The sequence below is a fragment of the Capricornis sumatraensis genome, chromosome 23 (genome assembly GCF_032405125.1).
Source record: "Capricornis sumatraensis isolate serow.1 chromosome 23, serow.2, whole genome shotgun sequence".
In the NCBI taxonomy this organism is placed as follows: domain Eukaryota; kingdom Metazoa; phylum Chordata; class Mammalia; order Artiodactyla; family Bovidae; genus Capricornis; species Capricornis sumatraensis.
The window spans coordinates 21,563,291-21,589,243 of NC_091091.1; the positions used below are offsets into that span (position 1 = coordinate 21,563,291).

Genomic DNA, 25,953 nt, shown 5'->3' on the forward strand with positions numbered 1-25,953 from the left:
GTACTGGAGTGGGGTGCCACACACACTACTTCATTTCAATAGTTATAAGTAACATGAACACAAGACACTTCCCAACCATCAAAAAGCATTTGGATTTTATAATAGCTTAAATATTTTTGAAAATGTTGACAAACATAAGCTCTACCTGGAACTGGATGACAGATATGTTTTTAACATAAGATCTTCATCCTAAAATATGACTTTTCCCAAAAAATATTCAATCTTAGGCCTCTTGCTACAGGCAGGTTCCATGGGAATATACAAAAAAGAGGCAGGGAAACAGTCCCCATGGGAGACTGTTGTTTCTTTAAAAACAGGCTGCTATTATATCCTGTGAAGTTCATAAAGTGCTTTTTCCCTGTACTCAGTCATCATCCACAGTGAAGTCAAAGGGCTCAAAGTCTTTCCGGAAGCGGCGAGCCAGAGTCTCCTCCTCTTCCTTACTGATCTGACACTTCCTCCAGTCAGACTTGTCAGGAATATTAAGGATAGCTTCACTAGCCAGGACCTCCCTGCAAAAAGAGCACAAAGAAGTCAAAATGGACAGTATCAGTCCAAAACCTTTGATTCCTCTCCAGCCAGAGAGCTCTGCTCAGCATCATGGAAAAAAAGGCATGCAAATTCCTCTAATTGCTCACACCATGTTCTCTTCCCTGAGGACTATCTCTGCCATTGCTATCTATCAAAATCACATCTGTTTTAAACTGACCAGCCCAGGTCCTGGCTCTTCTCTAACCCCTCAAATTCCATTTACTCCTCTGAACAACCTGGAACTACGTTACTGGTACCTAGAGAATCAACATGACACAGTAGAAAGAGGGCAGGCCCTGCAATCAGAAAAGCGACTAGATTCCATTCCTAGTTCTGCCGTTTGCTGTCTAAGAACAGATTACTTCATCTCTGTGTCTTGATTTCCTTGCCTACGACATGCAAAATAAGGGTTTTCTGATGTATGAAGATAACACAGTCAAAGCAGCAAACTAGTTGTAATTACATCCTGCCTTAAACTCTAGTTTTGTTATCTCAGGCCATTAATGGGCTGAGGGCATGGTGAAGTCAGGCACCTAGTATCATACCCCAGTCTGATTTTCTGCCCTTTTTTAGTGCCCTTGAGTCTATACAGGCACAATACCACATGCTCAATGTCAACAAAATCACCTCTCACACAAGCTATCTTCTAAATGCCACTGCTTTCTATTTTTACTTATTTTGATATATTAGAAATAACCTTATTTGTACATTTGTTTGGTTCATTTTCCACTTTGAAGCTACAGTAAATAGAAAGGCTAAAAATAAATCACAGACTCTTCTAAAAGTCAAAGGACCTAAGCTCAAGTTCTTATTCTCTGGGCAGACTATGAGCCTACCTCTTCATCTGTAGAATGAAGACAGACCCATCCTTCTTGTACAGCAGGAAAAAAAAGATGTCTTCTCAAGTATTTTGTTAATTATAAAATGCTATGTTCCCTGGTGGTTCAGACAGTAACAAATCTGCCTGCTAATGCAGGAGACACAGGAGACGCAGGTTTGATCCCTGGGTTGCGAAGATCCCCTGGAGAAGGAAATGGCAACCCACTGCAATATTCTTGCCTGGAAAAATCCCATAAACAGAGGAACCTGGCAGGCTACAGTCCATAGCGTGGCAAAGAGTCGAACATGACTGAGTGACTAACACTTTCACTATCACCTGTAAGTTACTACTTTGAAAAATACTCAGTGTTGAAAATACAACCAAATATCAAGAGCATAAAATCATTCAAAGAATCCCTCCTTTGTAAGCTTACATGCGTGTGCCATCAGTATCTAAACCTGTATCTACTGCTGAATCAACAACACAAAAGATAATGTCAGTTGTCTGAAGCTCCTAATACATTTTTTCTCATTTATTATCTTCTTTGAAAATATAGACAACTACATTTACTAGAATTATCTACTGGTAGCAGTCTCTTAGAGGCTTTCCAAATTGGCCCAAAAATGGTTCAAAGTTGACTCAAAGCTCAGTTCTAACTAGGGGAAAAAACCACTGCAAAACACAGACACCAGCACCAGATAATCTGTCCTGCACATTTTTCCAACTACCCTCCATAATCTCTTCTTGCCAGCAAACTCCTGCCTTCAGTCTCTGCCTAATTTATACCATTCCCTGTACAGTTTTGCAGTCATGTTCTCCATGATGTGAGGAACAGAAATGAAGCCTCAACCAAATCTTTAGGAAACTGCAGAGTAATGAGTTAAGACCTCAGTTTTGGGGTCCTGCACGCCAGGTCACTGCGACCATGGACAAGCTACCTCACCACTCTAGAGCCACACTGCTGGTGCTGCTGCTAAGTCGCTTCAGTCGTGTCCGACTCTGTGCGACCCCATAGATGGCAGCCCACCAGGCTCCCCCGTCCCTGGGATTCTCCAGGCAAGAACACTGGAGTGGGTTGCCATTTCCTTCTCCAATGCATGAAAGTGAAAAGTGAAAGGGAAGTCGCTCAGTCGTGTCCAACTCTTAACGACCTCATGGACTGCAGCCTACCAGGCTCCTCCATCCATGGGATTTTCCAGGCAAGAGTACTGGAGTGGGGTGCCATTGCCTTCTCCACTGTCCACTACTAAAGCCACCATGCAGTGTGCCTACATGCTCGGCCTTGTCCAACTCTTTGCAACCTCATGGACTGTAGTCCACCAGACTCTTACATCCATGGGATTTCCCAGGCAAGAATACCAGAGTGGGTTGCATAGTCCTCCTCCAGGGGATCAAACCCACGTCTCCTGCAACTCCTGCATAGGCAGATTCTTTACTACTGAGCTACCTGGGAACCCCAATGAAGCCAGTAGCCTAATATATTTAAATTTAATCATAGTTAATTACATGAAATTAAAAATTGAGTTTCTCAGTCACATTAGCCATATTTCAAGTGCTCAGTAATCACCAGTAATGGGGCTGGGGATTACTGTGTAGGACAATGTAGATTTATAGAATATGTCTGTCATCATGGAAAGCTATTGGGCACTCCTCCAGAGTCTCATTCTCCAGACTGGTAAACTGGTATGACAGTACCTACCATACAGAGTTTAGATTAAATGAGGCAATGCATGGAAAGTTCTTGGCACAGTGCCTGGCACAGAGCACATGTTCATAGTAGCATTTTCCTCCCTTGGGCTAGAATGCCCACGCACCAGAGTTTACCCTCTAAATCTTTCTCTCAAGCTCAACTTCAGCCCTTTCATGATGCCTTCCATCAAGCAGAAATGGCTCTCCCTTCTCTGGATTTTAAAGTACATTGTTCCTCAAAACTTTTTTATGGTACTTTCCACATTCTACATTACATTACTGTCATTTACGTAAGTATCTGATTTGCCCTAAGACTATTTGTTCCTTAGGGCAAGGACTATTTCTTGTTTGGCTTTTTATTTAACTCATCATGCAGCCCACTACTTTATTCAGAGTAGGTCTAGTGAAAACACATTTAAAGTAAGAAAAATATACAAACCTTCCAAACTGCAAAGGAAAATTCTTTTTAATTCTGTGGAAAAGTTTCTCTCCTGTGTCAAGTTCAACATAAAAATATGCTGCTCCTGGCTGTGCAATCTACAGTAAACAGAGTCATATGAGGACATGTAATAGCACTTTAAACACCGAAAATCCCAGCCCATCTCTGCTGCTGCTGCTAAGTCGCTTCAGTCGTGTCTGACTCTGTGCGACCCCATAGATGGCAGCCACCAGGCTTCCTTGTCCCTGGGATTCTCCAGGCAAGAACACTGGAGTGGGTTGCCATTTCCTTCTCCAGTGCATGAAAGTAAAAAGTGAAAGTGAAGTCGCTCAGTTGTGTCTGGCTCTTAGCAACCCCATGGACTGCAGCCTACCAGGCCCCTCTGCCCATGGATTTTCCAGGCAAGAGTACTGGAGTGGGGTGCCGTTGCCTTCTCCCATCTCTTAAGAGCTTTAATTTGGCAAAGAATTTAGGAGTACAAGAACTTTAATACAACGAAAGTTTAAAAAGACACTGGCAGATACTACAAAGAGCCTCCCAGTGGCACCTACCTTCCTAAGTTCCTGCCTTAGGAAATTTCTAATTTCTTGCCCTTCCCAGAAAAGCACTAAGGAACTACTATAATATAATCTTCATCTCTACTCTAATACCATATTGTCACCTGCCTATTTAACATTTGTTGAATGCCTCTGAGTACATCAGGCTCTATAGGCTAGAAACCCAATACTTCTCCTGGAATATCACCTTCCTCTCCTGTTTTACCTGCTTGATGTCTGAGTGCTCTGGGATTTCCAGGAGCTCTATCTGCTGATCCTGTGCCTGAGTGATGAAGGCGTCTTTAATGTCATCAGTAGCGCAGCTGCTGAGTGGCACAGGAATGACCTAGCGGGGGGCGGGGGGGCGGGGGGGCAGGTGGAGGAGACAGGAGAAATTCTTTGTGCAGGTCCCAGAGAGGTTGTGCCTCGCGTACAGTCTCTGAGATGCAGCAAATCCATCACAGGGGTGGAGGAACACCCCTCAGCAGACATTTTCCTCAAGCCAGACAGGTCTATGTCATCCTGTCTGTAAGGACTTAAACTTATGAGACAGCCTTTCACATGTGGGAGGCCATCTCTGATGCAGAAAAGGCTAGAAAGAGATCTCTTTGTCATTAAGCCTTTGCCAGCTCCCATATAATATATGTGGCAGAGTCAGGCCCATTTGAAAACTTAACAAATGTGCCAGAAAGAAAACTACCACAATGACAATCAAATTACCCACAACAGTCTCTGAATTTCTGAGCTGGTAGCCCCAGGCAAGACCTGAGACTGCTTCCTACCTGTGAACTGTCACTCATGCTAAGCTTCACACAAAATACCCACTCTCTTCCCAAACTCTTATCTGTCAAGGCCCAAATCTTTCTTGGAACCTTCCTGAACTATCCATTTCTTTTCTCAACAAGGCACCTACTACTTGTGCTATTCAGTTGTGCTGACTATGCACTTCCCTGTGAAGTCCCTGGGGTTATCACCAGAAACTATAACCTTTTAAGTGAATATTATTTAAATATTAATATGAACGTTCATACTAAATTTTGTAAAGTATTAAGTCAACTATTTAAATATTTAATCATATTAGAATCAAATACTTAAATATTTATTAAAATTAAGTATTAACATTTGTAGATGGGCACCTGGATTGTTTCTATGTCTTAGCTGTTGTAATAGTGCTGCTATGAAAACTGGGTTGCATGCATCTTTTTGAATTAAGGATTTTTGTCTTTTCTGCATATATAACCAGGAATGAGACTGCTGGATCATAGGATCTATCTTTAGTTTTTTGAGAAACCTCTATACTGTTTTCCATAATGGCTGCACCAATTTACAGTACAACCCAAGTGTCCATCAACAGACGACTGCCTTAAGAAAATGTTGTATATACACACAATGGAATATTATTCAGCCATGAAAAACAATGAACTGTTGCCATTTGCAGCAACATAAATAGGTAAACCTAGTACAGGGAATTATATTCAATATCTTATAATAACCTATAAATGGAAAATAATATTTTATATACATATACAAGAACTGAATCACTTTGCTGTACATCTGAGACTAATACAATATTGTAAGTCAACTATACTTCAAAAAAATTAACATCATTTAAATATTTATCAATATCCAGGCCCTTCCAAGCTCTTGGACAGAGATCACAAACCTGTAGCTGCAGGTGATGGCTCTTATAATTTCTCTCAAATAGAACACATCGTTTGCCTCGACTCCTAAAGAACCTCCTCAAAGTAGCCTTGTACTTCTCCACCTCTTCCACCACCTCTGCTGAAAGCTCGACCACTGACTGGTAGTGTCCAATGGGCAGAATAAGGACATGGTCATCAGATAAGCCTCCTTTGGCCAAGGCAAGGTAGCACTGCAGAGGAAGCACACAGAAGTGAGACTTCAGTACTGCAAGTGTGATTCTTCGGAGAAAAGCCTCTACAAAGTGTGAGCTGCGAGGGTGTGGGCAAAGTGTGCCAGAAGCTACCAGCAGAACTTCTCCTCTTAAAAAAAAAGTCTAATTTTAGAGGTTATGACAACATTGCTGTCAAGTACCTGCTAAAGAATGAGGTTAGATGCAACAAATCTCTCTGCAACTATCAAATGAACTGGGGAAAAGTGAGCAGCACACAAGACTGGCTTTTGGCTACAAACACACCAGAGCTGAAAGAGACTAGAACAGCAAACTTGGTTTTTCCTCCCAGGCTCCAAACTTGAAACAATTTAACAATTTTCCAGTGACTATCACTCTCAGCTACAGGAAGATACCACTTCTGATTTCAAAGGAACCACTTCTGATTTCAAATGAACCACTTCCCCTACAGTGACACCTAATCTCAACCCTAAATACACTTCCTGGGTTCCCGAAAAAGGCTAAGATGATATGATTATCATCATCATCACCAATGTCCCTACAGCCTTAAGCTGCTGACTCACTTTTACAAAATGAAAGCAAATATAACCTAATGGGGAAGGAAGAAGAAGAAACTTCAAACTCATTTACATCCAAAGAAAACTATGGTTCCCAGCAATGGCTGTTGACAGCTAAACAGCAACTAAAAATATTTCTGTCAAAACCCAAACACACAAGACTGCTCTGCCACTCAGACACACTTTGAAGGGAAGAGGGCAGAGAAAGGGCCAGGCAAATGAAGGTACCAGAGCTTCAGAAAAACAACCCAAAGTATATTTTTAGTGTGGTCCCTTCAAAGTTAAGACTGAAAGAAAGAGTCATTTATTTTTCATCTACACTGAGAAAGCCCAACAGAAAGACAAGATAGGTAACAGCAACAAACTAAATCATTATCATCCTTGATATCCTTGGCACAGAGGATTGAACACATCTACAGAGTTAATATTCCAGATGACTAAAGTTCATCAAAATCTCATAAGCACTAAAACAGTAAAAAAAAAAAAAAGTAGAGTAACCAATGTGATTGTGTTTGTTTTAAAAGGTAACTCTAGAGGGTTGCTGCCATAAATGGCAGTTTTTATATTGTGATGTGCCTTGAAGCTACTGAAGGCTTCTAGTCTAGACTAAACAGCACCCCTAAGGCAGTACCTTTTAGTTTTTGTGATGTTTCAAACTTGCCCAGTCTCCTCCCTACTTTTCAAACCCTCAACTTCTAATCTGTGCTGTATTTGAACTCATCTCCAATTTTATCTATATAAGTAGGACCTGAATGAGTATTTCTCCCATAAATGCATGGATTTTGCAGTACTTATTCTGGACTCTTAGCAGCCTGCAACTGCTTTTACCAACTTAAACCCATGGGTCATTATGTATGTGAAGTCGCTCAGTTGTGTCTGACTCTTTGTGACCCCATGGACCATAGCTTACCAGGCTCCTTAGTCCGTGGAATTTTCCAGGCAAGAGTACTGGTCATTAGCATGGGTCATTAGCATACTTCTATGTATACCCCTTGAAGAAGGCATGGCTGCTGCTGCTACTGCTAAGTCGCTTCAGTCATGTCTGACTCTGTGCAACCCCATAGACGGCAGCCCACCAGGCTCCTCTGTCCCTGGGATTCTCCAGGCAAGAATACTGTAGTGGGTTGCCATTTCCTTCTCCAAGGCACACAAGCATGTGAAATCGCTTCAGTCATGTCTGACTCTGTGCGACCCTATGGACAGCAGCCCACCAGGCTCCTCTAGCCACAGGATTCTCTAGGCAAGAATACTGGAGTGGGTTTCCATTTCCTTCTCCAGGAATGCATGGCAATGACAGAGAAAACCAGGGGAAAAAAGTAATGAAAGGGGATCAAAAGGAGTGGTTGCAGAGAGGAGACTCCAAGTCCTCAGCCAGATACCCACAGGTCACCAGACATTCGCAAGAGATTTCTACCAAAAAGGGACAGTTCAGGTAAGGGTAAACTTGATTGGTAGCTAAGCTCTAAGCTAAAATCATCATGTGACCTCCTATCTGGTCCACAATCAAAATCTGATATGCTTTTTGCCCCTCTAACTTCAGGTCAAGATAAGAAGCGAAGAGTTTTCCTTGAAATTCCCCTAGGCTCATACCCCAGTAAAAGGCCCTCATTATCAGGATAAGCTGAGGAAAAAAAGGTCATCCCCAGGAAACAAAATCAGAATAAATCAGTGAAAACTGGATGAAAGTATTTGCCTGCAAAAGCATCACACACTACGAAATGATCTGCATATATTATCCTCCGGAGCCTTGGAAAATAGCCATTTCTAGTCATGGGTGACTAGGGTGCAACTGTAACTCTGAAAATTAAGCTTCTTTTCATTCTAAGTGAATGAAAAAGAAGGATAATGGTTTATATGGATCCCAGAAGAATGAGGGTCAAAAACGAGTATTATTTAATATCTAAGCAAGTCGTGCCCAAGGAAAAGCATTTGGGGAAGTCTGAAATAGGATGACTTTACAGTGAGACACACGTAGTCCATCAGAACTTTTCATAGCCTGAATAAAATCCTCTCAAGATCATCCAGTTGTCACCATCTGATTCATTGCTTACCCAGCAATCTTATAATTATCATCTTGGGTTCCCAGATACCCAGACCAGAAATGTGGATGTGAGCTTCCTGTCATTAGGAAGCTACATCCTCTACTACTAGGCAAAACTGAGAACTTATCACTTTAGTCTTTTGTAATTAGTGTAAATCAGCTTCCAACGTTATATAGTTACTATAGATAAAAATTAATAAACTCAAGTTTTAAAATCTGAAGATACAAAAAAAAAGAATATCAACATTTTTAGACAAATATGAGTGTATAGGCAACAGAGGACTCCTTTTCAGGGACAAAGAAAATCTTTGTAATTCAAAAAAGCAACTCATCATCCCCAAATAGTATGGAATAAAAACATATAAAGTTCAAGAATTTCATAAAAGCATCACCCTAGGAAAGCCATACCTATTTGTCAGAGAGGAGGGAAAGGAGGAATCTTGTGAAACTGATTCTACTAAACCACAAGAGAACTGCTATAGTTGCTACGGTCAAAAAAATAGAAAATATCAAAAGTTGGGGAGGATGCAGAAAAACAAGAACCCTCATACATTGCTGGTGGGAAAACAAGATGGTGCAGCTATTTTGAAAAATAGTTTGGCAGTTTCTTAAAAACGTAAATATAAAATTACAAACAACTCCACTGCTTAGGTTAGGGCTATCCGAGAGAAAAAAACATATGTTCACACAAGACATGTATGCAAATGTTCACTAATAGCCATAAAGGGGAAACAATTCAAATGTCCATTTAGTGAATAAACAGAAAAAATGTAGTCTATCCAATCAATGGAATACCATTTGACAAGGAGGAATAGAAAACTGATATAGGCTACAACATGAATAAGAAGAATAGTATGCTAAGTAAAAGAAGCCAGATGCAAAGATGTACAATTCCATTTATACGAACTATCCAGACAGAAACGAAAACAAAGTAGATGAGTGGTTTCCTGGAACTGAGGGTGGGTGTGGGGATTAACTGGAAACAGGCATGAGGAATCTTACTGAAGTGATGAACATGTTCTAAAACTGTATTATGTGACGGTTGTACAATCAGTAAGCTTACTGAAAGTCACTGAATTGCACACTTAAAGTAGGTAAATTTTATATGCAAACCGTGGCTCCATAAAGTCAACAGAAAAGAAACAGGTGTCTTCCTCTCTGCAAGAGGTTCATGGAAGTAACTCACATGTGTGCCAATGTTGACCACCAAATGCTTTTCCACTTCAGGGCTGGCAAGGCAAAACCAGCAGGGTCCTGGAGGCTGAGCTTCACGTGGAAGAAAGACAAGTGTTACCATGGTCCAAGCATTACAGCACATAACCACCGGCAGAACTCAGCCTTGTCTGATCTTTGTGTCCTGCAAACACTGTATGTACACACTACTGCCACAGTGGGTCTGCTGTGCTCCCACTATGACCCCCGCCCCCATCACCATTATCAATGAAACTAAATGTCTACAGACATTCTGAATTTGTAACCAGTCCACAGGGAGGTGATCTACAAGTGGTAACCATAGCATGTAACTGGCAACTGACTGCAATAAGAGAACATTCAACTGAGTGTCTGGAGCCCCATAACTAGTTCCAGTCATGCCACCAGCTAGTCACATGACCCCAGGAGTTACAAAGTCAACTTCTTCATCTTTGAAACAAGCGGGTGGAAAAGAAGATCTCAATGTATTAACAGCTGTCTTTGCTAACATTTTGATTATTATTTTATAAACCTGAACTGGTTCTGTAGGCTCTTAACCTTCTGTTTTACAGACATGAAGGAAAAGAACTTTTTCCATAGTTCTTACAGAAATAGCCTCAGACAGCATGAAAGTCAGGCCATCTTTGCATCCTTTTGTTTTTATTATTGATCTTCTGCCAGAAGAGGCCCTTTGAGCAATGCTGCTTCCCAAACAAGACCCAAAATAACCATTATTGCCCACAGAAGAGACCTCTGGAGGGAGCCAAGGTACTTACGAGGTTTGCGAGGCTGCTTTGGGTGAGGAGAAGACTTGCTGTCTCTGCCTGTAGATGAACGCTTCCTTCCCTGCTTTTCATTTAAATCAAAGAAAAACTGGCAGGCTGATTCTTCCTAGAATAGTCAATAGAAGAGTAAATGTTATTAAACTAATCTTTAAGCAAGTAGCCAAACATCACACACAAGGGAACATTGCTACCTTCCTCCCAGCCCTTTCTGCCTAATCTAGAGAAGCAAAATAGTTTCCCAGTCCCGATGCCTGGACTCAGTCACACCTCTCAACACTTATCTAAGCTACCAAATTCATCCCTTTGGAAAAGCAAATTAAAATGTAAGTTATACAGCAATTCTTGCCTAAAACCCAATAGCATGATCCCACCCAAATCCCTTCCCCTCTCTCAGTAGGGCTGTAGTAGTCTTACAATTTCACAGATCAAACAACTTTAACTGAGTTTTAATTTAAAAAAATAAAAGGCTGCTCGTTAAGAAAGTCTAAGAAAGCAGACTATTCATACTAGTAAGGGAACTTGACATTCCTTGCTTGAGTGAAGGGAAAATGAATTTCAGAAAAGTCTGCTATTAAGAAATCTCTTCAGAGTAAATCTTATTGACCTACTACCACTCATTCAGTTCAATTCAGTTCCAGTTGCTCAGTCGCGTCCGACTCTTTGCGACCCCATGGACTGAAGCATGCCAAGCCTCCCTGTCCATCACCAACTCCCAGTGTTTACTCAAACTCATGTTCATTGAGTTGGTGATGCCATCTAACCATCTCATCCTCTGTCGTCTCCTTCTCCTCCTGCCTTCAATCTTTCCCAGCATCAGGGTCTTTTCAAATGAGTCAGTTCTTCGCATCAGGTGGCCAAAGTATTGGAGTTTCCACTTCAGCATCAGTCCTTCCAATGAATATTCAGGACTGATCTCCTTTAGGATGGACTGGTGATTTCCTTGCTGTCCAAGGGACTCTCAAGAGTCTTCTCCAACTCCACAGTTCAAAAGCATCAATTCTTCTGCACTCAGCCTTCTCTATAGTCCAATTCTCACATCAATACATGACTACTGGAAAAACCAGTTTTGACTAGATGGACCTCTGTTGGCAAAGAAATGTCTCTGCTTTTTAATATGCTGTCTAGGTTGGTCATAACTTTTCTTCCAAGGAGCAAGCATCTTTTAATTTCATGGCTACAGGCACCATCTGCAGTGACTTTGAAGCCCAAAAAAATAAAGTCTGTCACTGTTTCCCCATCTACTTGCCACAAAGTGATGGGACCAGATGCCAAGATCTTAGTTTCCTGAATGTTGAGTTTTAAGCCAACTTTTTCACTCTTCTCTTTCACTTTCATCAGGAGGCTCTTCAGTTCCTCGCTTTCTGCCATAAGGGTGGTATCATCTGCCTATCTGAGGTTATTGATATTTCTCCTGGCAATCTTGATTCTGGCTTATGCTTCATCCAGCCCAGCGTTTCTCATGAGGTACTCTGCATGTAAGTTAAATAAGCAGGGTGACAACATACAGCCTTGACGTACTCCTTTACTGATTTGGAACCAGTCTGTTGTTCCATGACCAGTTCTAACTGTTGCTTCCTGACCCACCACTCATTATAAAATAACAAATTACACTGCTACCAAGCAGTTGGATCCTTACCTGAAAAGTTAGGAACAGGGAATTAACTTTAGACAGGAAAGACTTTTTATGTGTAACCCCAATATTTGAACCAACTTTAGACAATGAAAGACTTAAAATATAAAACGGTTAACCCCAAACTACAATTAAATGTACACACACACATTGATCCTACTGGAAATCTACTAAGGCTTTCTAATCACCACCACAATTTCCCAAAGGAGAAAAAAAGAGATTAAGATTCTAGGGATTAAACTTGCCTTATAAACTAAACTATAACCAAGGAAAAGACACCTATAATGGGTAATCATGCCCAGAAAACGTCACCTCTCAATCAGAACCCACCTCAGGGGCAGGAGTTTGCTTGCCTGTGGACGCTTCCTTCCCAGATTTTCTGTAAGGGTTTTCAGTGACATCTGGCGGCTGTTTTACCAGTTCGGCTGCATCCATTAGTTTCATAGGAACAATACTGAATGCATAAAGATACTTTGGAAAAAGAATAACAATATTATTATTTGCATACTATTTATGCAAATATAACCAACCTCCTGGATTGTAAAATTCCACAAAAATCTTTAGAAACTGAGTAAAACTAAAGAGCAGCAACTAGACTATCTGTAGTTCAGAGAATCCACACAATGCCATTTCGGTGATCTCTGCAGGGGCTACCAAGGGCTGATGAAGTAACAAGCAACTCATCAAAGCCCAGCCCTTACACAAAACAACTAGCACTACAAGGCCTAGAGGGACGTGCTCCATAACCCTTGAAGACAAACTGCTTTTGTCTCTCAGTCCTTTATCTTTGTGTGTTGTGGTCCTTTAAAGGACTGGAACCTGATGGTCCAGAGTCAATGATAAAAAAGTGAAAGAGAGAGCTGGAGGGAGAGGCAGAGAGAGAGAGAAAGAAAGAAAGAAAGAAAGAAAGACACGGGGACCCAAGCTCTGAGGGAGCAAAGGTGCTTTAATGATCTGTGAGGATATATAGACTGTTGTACAAGAAATTTCTTTCGACAATGACAAAGATCAGAAAACCAAATGTACAGCAACCGTTACCAAGGGAACAAGGGATTAATAATGGTCACAAGGTCAGGAGGCAATCTATATCTCAAGAAAGAGGATGGAGACTAAGGAGAATGCTTACTGAAGGAGATTCAAGCCTGTCTCATCCTATGACCTCAGTCCTGGGAGCGGTGTGCCCTTCCACTGGTTTCTGGCAACAGAAACTGATAAGGAACACGGGATTTATGAGAAACAGCACATAGGAATCCTCCTGTTAAACATTCCCTGACATTTGTGTACTTTGTCAATAGTCACTGTACTGCCCTTGTTTTTCCCAATGGAAAACAACTTAGTGTTTTCCCTTGATTTTATACAATTTCTGCTATTTATGCAGATAAATTTTCTTAGGGATTAGTAGCAAGGAACTAAATATATAAATATCTAGAATCTTGGACAGACGCACAAATATTGAAAACTTTATGTGAGATATGAATAGACGGTTAACCTCACTACTGATCAGGGAAATACAACCAATTAACACTGACATCCAACCTTCTTCTATCAGGATGGCAAAAATGTCAGTTAAAACTTTACACTACCCATTGAGAATGTAGACAGAAAACAGTCTCATACACTGCCGGTGGGGGTGTAAACTGGAACAAAATTTTGAGATGAATTTAATAATACTTGCCAATTTCAAAATGTGCATATTCTGAGTGAAGTATGCATTGCTTAGGACTAAGGCTAACAGGTCCCTAAAAGTAAAACAACAGACTAAAAATACTGTAAGTGATACTCAGTCTTAAAAGGGAAGTTTAAAAAAAGGAAGAAAGGAAGAAGGGAGGAAAGGCAGATAAGTTATTAATAAAGAAGAAATTACAAATCAAAACTTGCTAAGAATGCCCTGGGCCCCAAAGTTTGAGCTATTATGGAAAAAACAAAATAGGTATTTGCTTATCTTTTGCATGTACACTGTTTATGGCCTATTAAAGTGAGAAAATCTTCAGATAATTTATCTGTTTTCCCACTTGACTGACTGTTCTAATCTTTAGCTGTCCCAATCCACAATATCCTGGCTTTTGGCCTTAAAGAATCAGAAATGCTCTCAAGGAACTGAGAAAACCAATATATATACTTTTCTGGTATATTCTCTTTCATTCACTTGCACAGTTTTCTAGTAGAAAGCCAGATTCCAGGTATCACTAAGACCACCCAAAGCCAAGAAGAGCTTAGGTAAATCCTTGGGAAGATTTTATTATTTCAGCTAACTGAAGTTGCTAAAAGAAGCAAAGCAATAGTACCACCTGATGTCAAACCCTTGAAAAATAACTGTGGAAACAACCACATGGATGTGGGAAGAAAGAAACATAACTCATTTGAAAATCTGCCCTTGTTCCACTGGGCCTATTTTCCCAAACCCTTCCCTAAAATCTCCTACAAAGGACCCAAGGAAACTGACCTTTCATTACCATATTATTACAAAGAGTAAAGTCGCTGAAGTACTGGGACATTACAGTTTGGGAAGAAGAGATCTGAATCCTAAACTGGGCAAGAGGAACATTTATCAGGCAGACAATGAATACTAACCAATCACCAAACACTCAACATTTACCTTTTTCTTTTCTGGATTTCCAACATTTGCCAGAGCTATAAACCTGGTGGCATGCTGTGCATTTTCCTGTAGAACAATGTGATTTCTGTAATATATTTGAAAGATAAGAGGTTATTAACAAACTTTACCCTTTTTGGCCATGGCTCGAGGCTTGCTCATTCTTACTTCCCTGACTAGGCAGCGAACCCAGCAATGAAAGCACTGAGGCCTAACCACTAGACTGCCAATGAATTCCCAACAACAAACTTTACTTTTGATCTGCAATTATGAAATATGTAGACTCCACGGGTCCATGAAAAGAGCACAGGCCTAAGTCTATCACTACATCACCACCAGTAATATCTCAGATGTTACGTATCCATTCAGTAAAATAATCATGCCTACTTCCCAGGGCTGCTGTTAGGAAAAAATGAGATCATGAATCTGAAAAGCACAAAAAAAACTCTTTGATTTTAAAAGAGCTGGGAAACTGGCAAAATGTTGATAATTGCTGATGTAGGTTATGGGTTTAGGAGGGTTCATTATACTATTCTCTCTTCTTTTGTGTAATAATAGAATACCCTAATGGCTAATGATGTGAGAGCATCTTTTCACGCACCTATTGGCCACCGGTTTATGTTCTTCAAAGAAATATATATTTGCGTTCTTAAAGGTTGAACTGCCTTTGAGTGGCTTGTTCCAATAATCTTTCTGTTTTTAGTGTTTGGTTTCAGAGAAGAAGAGGTTTTTCCAGAAGGCATATATGGGGATATAAAACAAAAATCTGTGATATCTATGTTTATACCTTAGGCTGTGGGATTTATAGGGAAAGAGCAGGTTATATTCTTCTTTTGCTCACCTGTATTTTTTGAACTTTCAACAACACATATATTGCTTTTGAATTAAAAAAAAGTACAAATTGTTTAGGGATTATCCATGCCCTTTACAGTGACAATCATTCACAATAAATTTTACTTAACTCTATAACTTATAAAACACTGGTTTTATTTTTCTGCAATATATCCTTTAAAAACTCCACCTCCAAACTATACTGAAAAAAAGAAGAAAACAAAATTGATACCAGTTTTTGATTCCTAAATTAAAATGTTTCTTATGTAATTACCCTAAGTTTAAGACTATACAAGGAGCACTGTTTAACCTGATCAAAACAGGACTTACTATACATCAAGCTATGATGATTAAACAGCACTGTAATGTCAGACCCTTAAGCCTACAAGGGGCTCTGTATTGGCCAATCCTTTGTATTTCAAATCAGGAAACCAAACTCAGGGAAGTGGAATGGTTTGAGAGTCACTTATTTCATGCCTGAGAAACTAAAAGAAACCTAGATGTAATATGGCTGAAATGAAAGGGAGAAGTTTACAGAGAAAATCCAAGCAAATTCTTCACAAAACCAAAAAGAATGGAGTGCTACTCACCGATATGGAAGCCTCTCATAATATGTCTTCTCCAAAGCAGCAAAATGATATCTTGGTTTCAAGCCTGTGGCAAGACTGGAGATCAAAGCAGAGCCACATTTTTTGGTATCCACTTCTCCCTAGTAAACAGAAATTGAGTCATCATTAACAGATCTAGGAATTATCATGAAATGCAGAGATATAACAAGACACTTTGAAATGTCTTTGGAATTTTTATGCGGCTACAATGTGGCAGCAGAATTTGCATCATGAATTCCACTCTATGGCAATCAGAGAAACTCAAACACATAAGGGGAAATGGGCTAAATACAAATGCAGAAATAAGAACAATAGTTAGAAGCCAGAAGTTAAGGAAGAAGGTTACTCCTCCATACAAACACCCAAAACAAGATTTATTAAAATCTCATTTGGGAAGGTAAGCATTTTCTCTCTGGAGCCCACAGACTGTGTGTCTATAATTTGCTTTGCTGTGCTCCGGTAGTTCTGATAATGCAGACAGTGACAGTCACTACAGAAGATTAAAATCAAAAGCTAGCTTTCAGGGCCCCTAGGATCCACAGAATATTTGCCATAGAACATTCAGGAACTTCATCACATAAGCATACAAGCCTCTATTTTGCTTCAGTCAAGGAAAGCATGGCTTCAGAAGGGCATAACCATGCCCCTGGTTCAGTCTGTCAAAAGTTAGGCTTATTCCCAGAGTTTCCATTAACAACAAATTATGTGACCTCTCTCTCACCCATAACCAGTTCATACTTTCTCCTAGAACTTCATTCTAAGAGAAAGTATAGTTGGAAAGAGAGAAATTATCAGAGTTAATTCTCCACTAAGTAAAGCAACACTTTCCTTTCGTCTTATACTTCCCTCCTTCAGGTGTCTGCTGAAGGGCAGGGAATTGGCCCTGAGGCTAGTATCTTAGGGACTGGTGTTTTTTCCCCTATAAATATCTTATGTGATTATTTATTCATTTTTGCCAAAGTCAACTTTAATCAAAAATTATAAACTTTTTGTTAGCACCCCTTTTCATTCCTCCTTATAGAGCATCACTTGTCTTCCTCCCATCATCACTTTAGTAGTCTTTCTCTGAATCTACTGCCGCTTATGTTCTAGTAGCAGAGTAACCATGGGTGTTTGGAAGGGGAAGAGCGTGGCCCTTCTACCTCCAATACCCTGACAATGCCTGGTATTTTGTTGGCCTTTTTGGTCACAGACATATTGTGCTGAAGCTGACAGAGAGTAGTCTACAAGGCCCTTTTCTGAATCATCACTGATAACTCTGCATCTAGGAACTGATATTTTTTTCCCTAAATATACTCTTTACATTTTCCTTCACTGAAGCTCAGTGGATGCTTTCTGCCCTCACAGACAATCTTTCAAGGTCTTCCTTAGGCTTATTTTCCACCAGCATAGCTCCCCATGATAGCTGTCACTCACCAACCTGGTGTACATCCTCTTCTTATAAAAAATATTTAGATCAAATCCAACGACACAGTCCAATACATTCCAACATTAAAGCTTTCCCATTAAAGAAGTACTAAGTTTTTAACATACTGTGTCCCAACTTTAGATCGCTATCTTCACTCCCATAATGATTCCATCTTTTAAAATATTCTAATAGCCAAAAAGATATAATCTGGAATGGAAAGGGAAAAATAAAACTGCAGAGCTGCCACTAGCTATGAATATTTCACTGAATATCAGTGACTCCTCAAAACATCTTAAGAAGGCTAAGAAAGGATACTGGAGGCAAGACTACAATTCTTAAAAAACTTTCATTTATAATTAAGACTTCAGCAATTTCATTGATGAACCGTGTTTTCACAAGATCAACTTGCTTTCATCAGCCAATAGGCTTTAAGTATCCCGAAAAAATTCACACAAGATTTCTACTGAAAGGAACTAAGAACTGAAACACTCAAAGAGCAAAAAAAAAAAAAAAAAAAAAAAAGCTCAAATTAAGCCACTACAATTTGCTTTTAGAAATTCCAACTGAACAAACACTACTCACAGAAGAATTCCCAAAGTTCCCCACATACTTGGGCCACGGGGATGTGAGCAAGATATCAACACCCTTAAACTGGGGTGTTGAACACAGCATTGTCCTCAGGGAAGACACATCCTTGGGACTGAAACTGTAACCTGGGACAGGCTCATTTAAGGACTCTGTCCCACTGAGGTACACAATCTGTAGTCCTGAACTTCCCGTGAAGACACCTTTACGACCTGGGTTCAAAGAAAAATAGAAAAGTTTTAGTCAAACTGCAGAAGGAAATGTCACGCTGGTGATGAATCTCTTTCATGCCCCAACTCTCTTAAAGCCCACTTCTGGCTCCCAGGTCTCAACGCTGGATGGCTACAGCAGTATTCCTGTTCAGTACATAAGAGCTGTCCTTATGTGGAAGCTGCTGGAGCCCACTGTCTGACTGCTCTAGGTGCCTCACAACTGAAAAAACTTTGGAAGCACTGATTAAGAAAAAGGCTTTCTGCCTTCTAGAGACTCCATAGGGACTAAAAGAAATCTAGACACCTGGAGCGGCAATGAGAAGAAAAAAAAATAATTGCAGGTTTGAGTAAGCTATAGTCTAGAATAGATGTACACTTTATGAAGGCAGACACTTCCAAATGAAGGAACACATTAGGAAAGAGCAATTATTTAGGAAAAGTTAAGAGACTCTGCCATCTTCTCAACTTATTCCTGGCTTGTGCCCTTGATTCTCTTCCTCTGTGTTGCCTCCGGAACCCTGTTCCATCAGCTTTCACCTCCCTTTCATTTACTGAGTCTCACATGGCTCTTTCCACATACTGACTCATTATGGAACACATATACTGACTAACAAGAATAATGAAGTGATAAAGAACACACATACTAAAAAAAAAAAAAAAAAAAACAACTATAAAGGAGCATTTATAGCAAAGGAAATGTGGAAGCTTTCTAAAGAAAAGAGAGACCAAGAGAGAGGAAATGTGAAGAGTAGCTGAGCCATTTTAGAAACAACTGAGTTGAATGATGCAAGAAACAGCAGGAGGGGAGCAGGGGAAGAAGAAAAGCAAAATTTGACAGTGCTTTTTTAAAAAAAAAAAAACAACAAACAGCCAAACACTGAAAGGACCCACTATAAGAGTTTCAGGGGGTTGCAGAGGAACAACTTCAACCTGGAATTGAAGAATGGACCTTGAAGTGGAAAAAGGACAAAAAAGTAGTGAAAAACCCAAGGACCAGCATTAAAAACTTGAGTTTTTAAAAACCTCAGTGAAACCTAGAGCTATAGAAATTAGAAGTCTAATTAACAAATAAGCTGTATGTATCTAGCAATGTTTACACGGTGAGACCACATACACGGAATTAAAAACAAAAAATAAAAAACACAATTTATACCTTAGGTACTCCAAACATTGCAGTCAGTTTACTCCTCTAGTTGGCTGAAACAGTATATATTGGGTTGTGGGAGTACAGGAGATTGGGGAGAGGTGTGAGACACCAGAGACAACAGAGCAAAAACGACATAGTCTTAAGCATATGGACATTGACTTTAGAAAAGAAACCCCTGATCTCCATTCTCTCAGGCAGTAATGGCAGATGAATCCAGCCACAAATTTCCTGGGAGACTAATTCCTGGAACACATTATGTTCATTACAAACACACAAAATATCCACTTACCCAGATACGTAATGTTCTCAGCTAATTCACACCCATCAACATCTTGGAAATATTTCACCGTTTCTTGGTTATTGGCACCCAGCACATATGTCTGAATAGGAGCTAGTGAGAGAAACAGACACGACACTAGCTAGTTAGCAGAGCTGCTTGGGGACCTGAGAACTGCTTCCCCATAGGAAAAACAATCGTAGTGAAGGCAGAGCCTGCAATCCTCCATGTGGAACATGCTCCCCACAGAGGACATCCTACAGCCAACTTTGTGGCTTGATTATTAAATGGTGTCACTAGGCTTATCACATCTTAGAAGGAATGGTCAATGTACAGTTAGGAAAGCAGACCCAAAAGAGCTTCATAAAAAAACATCAAAACTGAAAAAAAGGAAAGAACACATACAGCTGCATTATTCAATTCTCTCCTTCTGAGAAGAGAATTCTTTTCCTGGAACTAAATCCAACCAAATTAAAAATTTGAACATTCAGATGCACAGACATTCTTCCCAGATCAATGCAAAACTCAAAGGCCAACTTTTAAATCACTAATATGTAAAAAACAACTTGGCAAGAACCAGGGAGCCTTAAAACTTTGTTAGAAATCATGTTAAAAATAAGTTCTGGGGACTTCCCTGGTGGTCCAGTGGCCAAGACTCCACACTCCCAGTGTGGAGGGCCTGGGTTCAATGCCTGGTTGGGGAACTAGATCCCACATGCTGCAACTAAAACCTGGCCCAGCCAAATAAATAAAATATTTAAAAAAAAAATAAGTTCTATACCTTTCTTGACACCAGTTTTATATTCTTCCCATTCTGCATCTGGAGTGGAGCCAAAGAAATTTCCTACACACAACAGCAGCTAAAATGAGTTTTTTAAACAGATATGAGATTTTCTTAAAAAACTATCAAATAGTACATAATTAATTGACAGTAACATTATTTGGCTAACTATTCTATTTAATTATCTCTAACCAATTTTTTTCCTTAATTTATAGAATTTCTAAACATAATTCTTTAACAACTGTAGTAGTTACTCTGATTCTACCAATTACTAAATTTTGGCTCTCTAGCTGTCAAATACAAGCTGGTGAAGGGGATGAGAGGGTCAGGGGAAAAAATGGAGAAATCAACCTTGAAGAATCTCTCTGTGAAATACAAAACTTAGGTATCTCTCAGGTATTAGGTACCCTGAGAGATATAGGAAATAAAGGACACATTTCCTGCTTGTTATCTTACTCAACCTTTAGCCCAATAAACAAATAATTCCCATACCTAGAATACTCTTCTGTACTCTAAGAATTTACAGAGTCCAGTAGTCAACAATACATAACAATCAGGGCTCTTTAGTTTGTGAAGCATTTGCACACATATTGTCTGACTTCATCCACACCATATACCCATGAAATAGATCTGTGCTTTCCAAACCCAGTAATAAGAATCACTAAGGGAGGTTTTTCCAGTAGTTATGTATGGATGTTAGAGTTGGACTATAAAGAAAGCTGAGCGCCAAAGAATTGATGCTTTTGAACTGTGGTGTTGGGGAAGACTCTTGAGAATCCCTTGGACTGCAAGGAGATCCCACCAGTCCATCCTAAAGGAGATCAGTCCTGGGTGTTCATTGGAAGGACTGACGTTGAAGGTGAAACTCCAATACTCTGGCCACCTGATGTGAAGAGCTGACTCATTTGAAAAGACCCTGATGCTGGGAAAGACTGAAGGCAGGAGGAAAAAGGGATGACAGAGGATGAGATGGTTGGACAGCATCACCGACTCAATGGACATGAGTTTGGGTAGGTTCTGGGGGTTGGTGATGGACAGGGAGGCCTGGCGTGCTGCAGTTCATGAGGTTGCAAAGAGTCGGACACTACTGAGTGACTGAACTGAACTGAAGGGAGGTTTTGCTAGTCTGTTTTCAGTTTTGTGTAAAGTAATAAAGTAACAAAACTCAAATTCAAGAGTATAAAAAAGTCTACAGTAAACACATCCCCTTTCCCATACCATTCTTCAGCTACTAAATTTCCATGTTCACAAAAGAAACTCAGTCTAACAAGAGAGTAGCTGTTCCAGAAATGTATAAAGAGGCCCAAACTTTACTTTAATATGTTTGATTACAACAATCAAATTTTTAAATGCAGTAGAAAGAAACATCTTACATCAAAGTTTCCACTTTTCTTCTGAATTGCTCGAACTCTATTGAATAAAGCATCAAACTTTCCTTCGACATCTCCACATGCCAAGCTGCAAATAACATATAAATGTTAAAGCAGTTCAGGACACACAAATGGGCCTGCTAGGTTTGGTATATATACTAGTCTTCCTGGATCAGGGAGATTTGTGTTCCAGTCTCTCTGAGGTTACCTGAGGGGTTCAAGGCATGTGAACGATTAGTGACTGCTGGGCAGCTCCACCTGAAGGTCTCACCAGTTATCTTCACCATATCTAAAATTTAGCTTATCATTTCCTCCAAAATTGAACCAGTTTCTTCTCACTTGCCAGGTTTTGTGCATAAGTCTACTGCCAATTTGATTACCAAGAGGCAGTAATCCCCATCCAGTGATCAAGTCTCTTCAATTTCTTTTACAAGTATCTTTCGTGATCCTCTTGTACTTTTCATTTCCACTGCCACTATCTTAGCACAGGATTTCAGCCGTCCATTCAACAAACACACACTGAGCACCTACAATATGCTTTGCTAAGTGCAGTATGCCAAGTACTACGCTGAGGACATGTTAAGGAATATAAAGAAGAGGAATTTTCTTTATATTCTCTGCCTCAGGACAATTGTGAGGCAGAGCAACTGAGAGTCCTGTAGTTACTGAAGAGGCACAATCAGAGAGAAATATAATGAATCTGGTATTGGCTATAACATAGGGAATATACTTACATTTCCTCTAATACCTTCTCTTCTTCCTGTCCATCCTACATAAAGTCAACAGCTTAATGTTCTTTCCTCAAAAACATTAAGACAACTCAACAGCCAGAGAGATGACAGCTTTTCACAAGTCCTAATCTCCTTCCCCAATGCTTTCTCCAAGTTCCAAAACAGAAACCTTCTCTACTGTCAATCTGATCATTCTCTGTCTCTGCCATTCCCTTGGGGTGGTGACATCTCCTAACAGTCCCACTGTACCCATCTTGAATCTAAAAGATTTCCCATCTTTCAAGGCCGAGCACATCTCTAAAGCCTTCCTGACCAGCTCAGAAAGTCCTCTTCTCAAAACTTTAGAAACCCAAATAGCTTTTCAGAGCAAACTCTGTAATAAATTATTTGGCACGTTCATTTATCTTCGGAGCACCGCCTCTTCTAGGAAGCCCTCCAGTCCCTATCAGTCACCAATTCCTAGTGCTCCCACAGGACCCTGCACTTCCTCTTTCATAGCAGTTGTCACATGGAATCACCACTGTTTGGGGGACAGCCACCGTCCAGTCTGTACAACATAAAACACCTCAAAAAAAAAAAAAAAACACACACCTCAAAACTCATCATCTCCTCATCTGGGCCCTTTGCCATGGTTTCCAACCCTACTGAAGAAAAAACGGAAATCTAGGATCCAGACAATGCTGACTTCTTCGCACTCATAACCAAACGTCTCCAAGCCGTGTTGCTGTCCCCTCTTTAATAGACCTTGAATTACTTCACTTTTCTTCTTCATTTACCTAGTCCTAGCTGTCTTCTCGGAGAAGGCAATGGCACCCCACTCCAGTACTCTTGCCTGGAGAATCCCATAGGCGGAGGAGCCTGGTAGGCTGCAGGTCATGGGGTCACCAAGAGTCGGACACAACTGAGCAACTTCACTTTCACGCATTGGAGAAGGAAATGGCACCCCACTCCAGTGTTCTTGCCTGGAGAATCCCAGGAAAGGGGGAGCCTGGTGGATTGCCGTCTCTGGGGTCACACAGAGTCGGACACGACTGAAGCGACTTAGCAGCAGCAGCTGTCTTCTACTTTAGCTCTAATTTTTTTTTTTCACACTGCAGCCAGAATCGTTTTCCAAAATGAAAAGTTGATCATGTTAAGGTGTTTGTAAACATTCCAGTGACTTTTTTGGAATACAGACCAAAAAAAAAAGATTAATCAAAGCTCAACCCTCACTTCCTTGATTCCTCATATTAACCCAGAGATCCTATATAAATCCTCCCAGAACCGTGAACCTTTTCCTCCTGACATTTACCAGGACCATAATTTAACATTTATCTGGTTTCTCTGATTAATACTTATTCCCATGAACTATAAGATCCATTAAAAAGGGCAAGAATTCCATCTGTGCCACGCCTAGCACCAGTGCCTGACGCACTGCAACTGTTCAATCAATGCTGTTGAATGAATGGATGAATGGAAGGCTTCTTCTCATCACTGCCCTGAAAAAAAAGCGCCAGGGCAAAGGCCCTCTCTCTCTCTTCAGTTGAACCCTGCCCAGGGCCCATGCCTACAATTTTTGGCTAATAAATATACTGCAAGGAGAAACGAAGGGGAAATGATGTCAGAGGCCAAGAAGGCCTAACATGAAGGCCTGACTCTGGCAGCTTCCTCTTCTCTCTGCGACTGTAAACAACAGTCTCCCTCTTCAGAAGCGAAAACAACCGGGAGAAGAGGCTTGCCTGCCGTGGCCAGGCAAAGACGCGATAGGAGCTCACCAGCAGCCGCCGAACTTCCACCCCCGGCTTTTCCTCCTTTCTTCACGTTTTTAGAAAAACCCTCTCCAGCAGACACAAACACACAGAGACACACAGGCTTCGGACTCAGGGTCACTTACAGGCGCAGCGGTTTCTGAGCCATCTGCGTTAACAACCTGGGTTGGGCAGACCACGCAAAACTGGAACTGGGAACCCACGCGCCTCCGGAAAACTCGGCCGCACTGCGATAAAACGACAGCGCGCCCAACCAATGAAAACTCAGTTACCTACGGAGAGCGCCGAGGGACAAAGGTCTCTCAGATGGTTTCGCCTCGCGGAGGAATCGCAGAAGGAGCGTAGAAGAGGTAACGAAGAAAAACATTCCGACTGTACTCTTTCTATTTGGCGGCAGTTGATATTAGTGAGCTGCTAGAAAGCTGTCTGCACAATGTTGGCCCCAACCTAACCATGTCACTCTGGTGGGCAAGACAGACTTCCTGCACACATGCTTTTTGTAAGTTTTAAACCTATCAAAAAGTTGAAAGAACAATGGCCATCCCCTAGATTCATGTGTCAACTAGTTGCCAAATTTACTCCTCCCTCCCTCTTCTTTCCTTCAAGACGCGTAGTTCAGTTCAGTTCAGTTCAGTGGCTCAGTCGTGTCCGACTCTTTGCGACCCCATGAATCCAGCACGCCCGGCCTCCTTGTTCACCACCAACTCCGGGAGTTCACTCAGACTCACGTCCATCGAGTCGGTGATGCCATCCAGCCATCTCATCCTCTGTCGTCCCTTTCTCCTCCTGCCCCCAATCCCTCCCAGCATCAGAGTCTTTTCCAATGAGTCAACTCTTCGCATGAGGTGGCCAAAGTACTGGAGAGATGCATAGTATTAATACTTTTATTCCCAGAGTCATTTGATAGTAAATTGAAGACAGCAGAATACCTCAGCATGTATTTCTTAAGAGAGACAGTTCAATTCAGTCGCTTAGTCGTGTCCAGCTCTTTGCGACACCATGGACTGCAGTACGCCAGGCCTCCCTGTCCATCACCAACTCCCAGAGTTTACTCAGACTCACGTCCATTGAGTCGGTGATGCCATCCAGCCATCTCAACCTCTGTTGTCCCCTTCTCCCGCCTTCAGTCTTTCCCAGCGTGAGTCTTTTCCAACGAGTCAGTTCTTCGTATCAGGTGGCCAAAGTATTGGAGCTTCAGCTTCAGCATCAGTCCTTCCAATGAGTATTCAGGACTGATTTCCTTTAGAATGGGCTAGTTGGATCTCCTTGCTGTCCAAGGGACCCTCGAGAGTCTTCTCCAACACCACAGTTCAAACATCTAGTTCAAACACCACAGTTCAAAAATCCAGCTTGAACGTCTGGAAAAAGGACACCCTCCTACAAAACCACACCACCATTAACACACCTAAGAAAATTTACCTTAATTCCAAATTATCCACCTAACACACATTTATATTTAAAGTTCTTGTGTCCTCCCAAGTTTATTTTATACCTTTGTTTTCATTCATGATCCAATCACATTTCACACCTAGATTCAGCTCTCTCTCATCTCCTTTAATTCATGATAGCC

The 25,953-nt window shown here is 40.9% G+C and overlaps 1 protein-coding gene and 1 non-coding gene across 3 annotated transcripts; both read right to left on the reverse strand.

Moving 5' to 3' along the window:
- Positions 1-103: 103 nt before the first annotated feature.
- Positions 104-24,588, reverse strand: CWF19L1 (CWF19 like cell cycle control factor 1). Of its 2 annotated transcripts, XM_068961437.1 has the most exons (14): positions 24,509-24,588; positions 21,908-21,992; positions 20,535-20,613; positions 19,766-19,867; positions 18,115-18,329; positions 16,107-16,225; positions 14,689-14,773; positions 12,423-12,563; positions 10,454-10,568; positions 9,673-9,752; positions 5,679-5,888; positions 4,242-4,361; positions 3,480-3,577; positions 104-512 (listed from the first exon to the last, which is right to left on the reverse strand). In XM_068961437.1, exons 1-14 carry the CDS (start codon positions 24,529-24,531, stop codon positions 365-367), a joined length of 1,620 nt encoding a protein of 539 aa, XP_068817538.1. In that variant the 5' UTR covers positions 24,532-24,588; the 3' UTR covers positions 104-364. The 2 variants fall into 2 exon arrangements, with proteins under 2 accessions (XP_068817538.1, XP_068817539.1); XM_068961438.1 differs by lacking the exon at positions 4,242-4,361.
- On the reverse strand, positions 4,575-4,722 carry LOC138070603 (small nucleolar RNA SNORA12). Its single transcript, XR_011144170.1, has one exon. It is a non-coding gene; the product is annotated as a small nucleolar RNA SNORA12 (small nucleolar RNA).
- Positions 24,589-25,953: the final 1,365 nt, after the last annotated feature.